The sequence below is a fragment of the Solanum dulcamara genome, chromosome 2 (genome assembly GCF_947179165.1).
Source record: "Solanum dulcamara chromosome 2, daSolDulc1.2, whole genome shotgun sequence".
Taxonomy (NCBI): Eukaryota; Viridiplantae; Streptophyta; class Magnoliopsida; order Solanales; family Solanaceae; genus Solanum; species Solanum dulcamara.
In genome coordinates, this window is record NC_077238.1 from 10,860,516 (window position 1) to 10,868,515 (window position 8,000).

The 8,000-nt window shown below is 33.6% G+C and overlaps 1 protein-coding gene across 1 annotated transcript; it reads left to right on the forward strand.

Moving 5' to 3' along the window:
* The first annotated feature begins 1,251 nt into the window (after positions 1-1,251).
* On the forward strand, positions 1,252-4,075 carry LOC129880308 (protein NRT1/ PTR FAMILY 1.2-like). The gene is made up of 4 exons (XM_055954283.1): positions 1,252-1,350; positions 1,439-1,656; positions 2,239-2,795; positions 3,008-4,075. The coding sequence occupies exons 1-4, from the start codon at positions 1,278-1,280 to the stop codon at positions 3,903-3,905; spliced, it is 1,746 nt and encodes a 581-aa protein (XP_055810258.1). The 5' UTR covers positions 1,252-1,277; the 3' UTR covers positions 3,906-4,075.
* The last annotated feature ends 3,925 nt before the right edge of the window (positions 4,076-8,000 follow it).

Genomic DNA, 8,000 nt, shown 5'->3' on the forward strand with positions numbered 1-8,000 from the left:
TCATATAATTTCATATTATGATTTCATCTCATATAGCCAATGACCCTTAAAGTTGGTGTAAATTCAAAATCAGATCATTTTACTGAATATGATAAGTGTTTTGAAAGCATCGAATTTAAGGAACGTGCACCTGCGGTTTCGAATTAAGGAAAAACAAAGTAGTAGTTAAAATGGGCACAGGAACACATTTTTTTTAGTGATTACGAATATTATAAAGAGTTTTTAATTTAGTGATTATGAATATTATAAGGAAAATTATTGTCACTTCTTATTATTAACTAATGTGATCAGTAATGAGGCATAAAATATGTGTCGAACGAGTGATATGCCGCACAATTCGGCTAAGCAATATGATTAATATTAAAATGTCTTAAAACCCAACGTCGTCGTCCAAAGTTTCTGTCATGTCAGATTTATCATTATTCTATTTGTTAGGTATAATTTTTTAGTGCAAGGAATCAATTAAAACAATTTCATCACATGTTACACTGTTTTGTCAAATTTCTTTTTTTTCTTCTGTTTTTTTTAGTTGACAGATATATCATAAACAATTTTTCTATTTCGTAAAAATAAATGTAAAATCTATATATAGTTTATCCTTTTTATATTTAACTTGTGAGATTGCATTAGGTAAATTATTATTGTTAACCACTAAGCTGATCTGAATATATTTGCAATAAAATTTAAATATATTAAGATGTTTATTCAAAGGATTGTACAAAATCATATATAATTCACCAATTTCACTCATTCACCGCTATCGTCATCACTCACCATTATCAACTATCGGCGTTAAAGTTAGTGTAAACTCAAATCAGAAAGAAAAATAAAAGGGGAACCACTACTATGGAGCTTTCATTTTACCAAATACGACATGGGGTCGTTGGATAAGAAATAAGTTATTTATTTATTAATTTTATACGATGTTTGGTATGTAGATAGAAAATAAATTATTCATGTAGAAAATTAATATAAAGGTTGGTTTATATGTATAACTAAAAACCCACATAACTAATATATGTATAAGTTATGAGAGAATATGCGTATTATTTTATGCAAGATGGAAGGTTAAACAACTAATACATGAATAACTAATCCTACATAATTAATACCTAAATAAAATAATACATAGATTCCCTCATAACTAATACCTACATTATTAATATCGGCATAACTCTAAGCATCGAGTCGAGTTTCGTGTTTCTACTGTCTTTCTCTCTCGGTCTTATTTAAAGCAAAGAGCAAACAGAAAAGGGAAAAACAGAGTGGTACTGAAAATGGGCACAGAAAGAGAATTAGTAGAAGAGAAGCCAAGAAAAGGTGGTCTTAGAACTATGCCTTTCATCATTGGTACTACTTTTTTTGTTATTTTGTTTTCTTTACATTGTTTGCATGGATTTAAGTAGTAATTATTTCAATTTCTTTTTTCGTTTTTCAGTGAATGAATCATTTGAAAAGGTAGCAAGTTATGGTTTACAATTTAACCTGCTAATCTACCTGATGACATATTATAACATGACTGCTGCCACTGGAACTAGCACTTTTGGAATATGGAATGCACTCTCAAATGGGTTGGCCATTGTTGGGGCCATTATTGCTGATTCTTACTGTGGTCGATATAGGGCTGTTGCCTATGGATCCATCTCCACTCTTATTGTGAGTTCATTTTTTGCTTTAGTTATTAAGAGTCTAGTTGGTTTGAGCTTCCCTGCTTACTATTTTCTTCTAATCAGTAGCTACATAGTTTAGAATGATGAATGTTGATTTAAGAGCACGGAACTTATGAGATAGTCCAAATTGTTGAGTAAATAATGAACAAGAACTTAACAAGATATAATGATGATAATAAATTAATAATAAGGAGACAAACATTTTACTTCCAATATTAGCAGGGAAGTTATGCTTGCGTAGTAGCACTTATCAAGTAAGTCTCGACTCTCGACTCTGAAATCACAGCCCTCACCACTTAGTTTTATGTTATAATTGGAGTTGGAGCACTCTCATGATTTGTCTCTAAAACACAAGTGGTGAAGTTTATTGTTAGGACCAACTTTTGCATAGACAAAAAAGATCTGGTATTGTTTCTAACTTCACCTCTTCATCATTCTAGTGCATTGTATCCTTGGCTTTCTCTCATAAATTCAATGATTTTGGTGCTTGACTAGTAAATAGCATATCCTTGGTCCCTTCTCATATTGGGCTTTTATGGCCACAAAGTTTAACATTCTTCTTCGACAGGGAATAATTATACTATGGCTCACAGCCATGATTCCACAACTCACGTCTTTATCCTGCTCTCAGTTCCAACATGTTTGTAATGGACCAACAGCAGTCCAACTTGCTGTTCTATTTTCATCTTTTGGGTTTATGTCCGTTGGAGCTGGTTTTGTTAGACCTTGTTCTATAATATTTGGTGCCGATCAATTGGAAAATAAAGAGAACCCCAGGAACCAGAGGCTTATTGAAAGCTATTTCAACTGGTACTATGTTAGCTCAGGGATTTCAACTATTGTTGCAGTTACCATTATCGTTTATATCCAAGATCGTTATGGTTGGAAAGTTGGCTTTGGTATCCCTGTTATCCTCATGTTTTTGTCTGTCTTAATGTTCCTAATCGGTTCTCCTCTTTATATCAAAGTGAAAGCTAAAGGTACAGAAAACTTGCTCATAGGATTGCTCCAAACAGTTGTAGCAGCGTTTAGGAAAAGAAATATCTGTCTTCTATTGACTGATTGTGATGACTACTATCGTTGGCCACTTGAATCAGATGTCTTGATGCCATCAAAGGACTTCAGGTCAGTGCCTTCATCTTTTTACCAATGACACTTCCATTGTCAATATTACTCGAATGCTATGCACTGTCTGAAACAATCAAATATGAGTTAAAGACTTTATGATATGTTAATCACAGAACTGTATCTATAATTTCTTGCCATTACTCTTCACCTTTTTTCAGTGCTATATGATATTGCAGTTCATTGGCATATGATTTTATTGTATGTTATAGGTGTTTAAATAGAGCTTGCATGATTCAAGATCCTCAAAAAGATTTGAATCCTGATGGATCAGCTTCAAATCCATGGAATCTCTGTAGTTTGGAACAAGTTGAATCACTGAAGGCTCTTATTAGAGTACTTCCTATGTGGTCCACCTGTTTCATGATCTTTGTGGATATGAATGTATTCGCATTTGCCTTACTTCAGACAAATACCATGGATAGACACATCTTCCCTCACTTCGAAATACCAGCAGCATCATTCAGTATGTTCTTGATTATTGCTTTAACAATCTGGATTGTTTTCTACGACCGTGTTTTGGTCCCTTTGCTATCAAAATATACCGGACAGCCAAGAGGGCTAAGTCCTATCACTCGAATGGGGATTGGCTTAATAGCCTCCTTTATGTCTATGGTATTGTCAGCAATAACAGAAAGCATAAGACGACAAAGGGCAATAGAGGAAGGGCATGAGGACAACCCAAGTGCTTTAGTGAACATGTCTGCTATGTGGTTCGTGCCACAGTATGCACTACTCGGAGTGGCTGAGGCTACCCATGCTGTTGGACAGACTGAGTTCTTCTACACTCTATTACCCAAAAGAATGTCCAGCATCGCGTCAGCTATGTATACTGTTGGGACAGCTGTGTCGAGTTTGGTTGGAAGTGTTCTGGTGAGTGGTGTGGATTGGCTTTCATCAACCGGAGGTAAAACGAGCTGGATTTCGAGCAACATTAATAGGGGTCACCTGGATTACTACTTTTGGCTACTCACTTTTTTGAGTTTGCTCAACTTCTTATATTTTCTGGTCGTCTGCCAGTTTTATGAACCTAGCAATGATGAGATCAGTAGGTCACCTCATGTGGCCGAAGATAAAGAATGTGACTATAGGCTTTTACCTGAATCTTGATATTATGTTGTATGCATTGTTGAATGATGCAACTACTACTAATTAAGTTAGCCAATTAAGGGTTTTTATATGTTTAGACCTCTACATATAATTTTGGCTAAAGTATCTTATGACTTCCCTCAGACAAAAATGTGAACATGCATTTTGGATTCGTTTTTTCCAGAGTATAGATAGTTGCCTCTTTCGTCCTTCAAATTCTTAAAGATCTAATTTTGCTATGAGAATGGCAAAGCTAAAAACCACAATCCATAAGCATATGCATGTATTATTTTGGCAGGTGGATTCAAAAATTTACTTTTTGTAATAGCCAACAGAGTGAATCTTACGTAAGGTCATTGAATTTAATTCACAAGGCTCGTTTGGTTGGGGAACAAGTCATCCTGACAATTCGTGTCGTAAGGGTATTATGTCATGTAGGATACATGCGTCTATTTGTTCAGCTTTACACAAGTTTACGTTTCTACTTGTGCACATCCAAAGTTAGAGTGCATAGATGTCAGTTGAGGCCAAGTTAAAGAGTACATTTATGTATTATGATTATTGTTTACAACCAACAGGTGTTATTCATAGTCTTAAATTATAAGGAAACTAAATACTTGAAACATATAATAATGTAAGAATACATATTATATACCTCTCACTAATGAATATTTCCAATGCCTTTTCCTTTGCTGAACCCAAAACTCCCTTTCATAGTCCCTCTAGCTTCCCCTGCAGTGTAAGCCAAATCCATGGATGAGTATTTTACATTATTAGGGGCTTTAAATGTCAATAATCCGAGCCTATTCCATTACGGGCAGAATTAAGTATACTAAGGTGACAGGAAATGCCAACGCTTCATTTATATTTGAAAAGTAAATAAACTAAGTAGTAACCAAATATAGATATCTAGTGTACTTGGAACAATAAGCAAAATGAAATGCATTCACAAAGAAAAATATTTTTTCACTCAAACTTGAAATGTAAATTTGGTGAATACACTTAGAAGGCAAAACATCTGGTGATAGACTATTCAAGAACATTCACCAAAGCGGAGAGCATATCACACTTAAAAGGAGTACTAAACTTCCATTCAAATCTGGAGTACAAGTCACTTTGCAGTGGAAAAAAATGAAAAGAAAAGAGGCACAATCCAACTTTGACGATTCTCATGGTTTTGGCTTCCTCACCAGCCGTGAAACATAGAGGCACAATTCTCATTCTGCTAGAGGCACAATTCTCATTCTGCCTCAGCTACTGTTAGAATGTTAGAATAGAAATAGGTATATACAATCCAACTTAGAATAGGAATAGAAATTTGAATAGTAATAGAAATAGAAATAGAAATAGTAAATAGTATCCTAATCGGTAAAGGATTATATTGTAATATCTATAAATAGAGTTTCTGTGTAATAATGTAGATACACAATTCAATAATATTTTTTCTTTATATTTCTCACATGGTATCAGAGCATCTACGATCCTGGTAGAAAATCAAAGAGTTTCCGTTGTCAATGGGCGGTTATGACCCATATATGTCGTCCGTTTAGCCAATGATCATGATGAAAAGCAGAAGTGCAATCAAACATGACACAAGAGGAAGAAACTCTTTTCTAATTAAAAGTTGGAGAAAGGCAAAAAGAAAAAAGTGTTGGTGGGAAGGGCATCAACAAGAGTTGGAGACAAATTGCTCTAACACTAGACCGAGCCTACGAATCGAGTAGACCGGACCGTGTTGGTGGGAAGGGCATCAACTAGAGTTGAAGACAAAGTGCTCTAACACTAGACCGAGCCTACAAGCCGGATAGACCGAACCTACGGGCAGGGTAGACAGAGCCTACGGGTCGAGTAGATCGGACCTACGGGCTGGGTAGACTGTACCTATGAGATGGGCAGAAAAAAATTGAAGATTGAAGAGAAGTTCTCCAAAACAACAACAACGACAAGAATGAAATGAAAGATTGAAAAAAAAGACTTTCCAATACAACAACAATGACAAGAAGAAAAATGCTAGAGTATACAACTTTGAATTACGGGAGAATGTTGAAATAATAATTCAAAGTTGGAGTAGGAGTCCTAAGTTATTTAGGATTTGTTATTTGTTATTTATTTAATTCATGTTATGATTTATTTGTCCTAATTCATATAGGAATAAATTTTCTAGCCCTAGTTTAATTTGATTTCTTACTATTATAAATAGGGATGTTGCTAGCATATTTTCAATACACAAGAATATACAGAAACATAGAGAACTTGAAGTAAGATTCAAGTGATTTTGAGTTTATAAATAAAATTATTTATTTATATCATATTGTTAGGATCAAAAATAATTAGGTGTCATGCGGAAGCTAGCAAAGCAAACCTCAAAAGATCATGAGTAAGAAGACAAACGATAAATATACCAAAAAGAGATACAAATATTTAACTTGATTCGATCAACCGATCTACATCCACAAGAGAAGATAAACAATCAATTATAAATATAAAAGGGCAGCCTGGTGCACTAAAGCTTCCGCTATGCGCAAGGTCCGGGAAAGGGCCTGACCACAAGGGTCTATTGTACGCAGCCTTACCTTGCATTTCTGCCAGAGGCTGTTTCCAAGACTTGAACCTGCGACCTTATAAATATGAGAGTACAAAATATAGAGAGAAAGGTTCACAAAAGTTCTAACATAACACTTGTGTCTCACAAATTCCCTCCTTACACAAAATTCTCAAAGTCCTTTGAAATACATTCACTTGTGAATGCTAGTACGTTAGAAGGAATGAGCTTCTATTTATAGAGCCATAAATTTTTTTATCAAGAAAAAAAAAGACTAGCCAAATATAGAGAATTTGTATTTAGTCAGAGCAAAAAAACCCAACAATTCTCCCGCTTGACTTAAATTTCTGACAAAATAAACAATCTTCAACAGGTTGAATCTCCAAATGAATCTTCTCAAAGCTTTATAAAATGATGAAAAATACTATACTGAATATAAAAGCATGCATCTAACATATTTAGTGGTATAGAAAATGACAAGCAATTTTTCACAGGAAAGCCATACGTGACCAAAACATTACAACACCAAAACCAAAGTAATAGTAATTTTAACACAAGATACAATTTCTATTGTAGTTGTGATTATAATAGTGTAGACTGGGAAATAAAGATGAATTTCATCAACTTAAACAATGAAAATCCATTTTTCTAAAAGTTTATCAACTCCATATGTCCAATTTCATCTCAATAACCAAAATAATTAGTATTAACTTTCTTTCGGGCATATCCTCAAACACCTTAGATTCATCTATAGCCTGCCAAGTAAATTAAGAATGAAGAAGATTACAACAACAACAACAACACAAACAACGAAATCCCAGAAATCCCGGAGGCTGTCTTGCAGTAAATCTAAGTACAAGGAGGAAGAAAACAATCGAAAAATGAAAAAGATTAAATAATTGAAAAATTAAAGTATAAAAACAGCCGTTATTTAGGAAAGAAACTACAGTATTCCAATTTTTTGTCAAGATGTTGGTACAAAGAGAATAAAACGTTATAATAGAAGAAAAACGAATCAAAACATAAATGCAAACCTAACAGGAAAATCTTATCGAATAAGCAGCAAATTTCGATCAAAATCACTAACTTCAAGTTCAACCCCATGCAAAACTAATACAGAAAACCTATCTAGAAAAAGGCGCATGTTTTTTTAAAAAAATACAACTCAAATGAAGGAGAGGAGAAGGATGCAAATAGCAAAATGCGACAGAAATAAAAGGAATTGCAGAGAGGGCTTGAATTTGAAACTTCACATTGGAAGAAGAAGTGACACATGTTTTTCATTCAAGCAAAAACGATACGTGTTTCTCCGTCTACAACTCTGAAAACAATTAATTAGGTGAAAATACCAAAATTACCCTTTATCGTACTTCTTATTTTTCTTCTTTTTTTTAAACAATATTGTGATGTAGAAAAATTATATTATTTAAATTAATTATAATTTTTTTTATGTATATATATATTTATTAAATTTGAAATTCTTTAGACTTGTTAGAATATTCATTTTTCGAACACTTTAATAAAAATTAAAGTAAAGTAATTAAAGGCAAGAGCAAACTGAAGAAGGAAAAAAT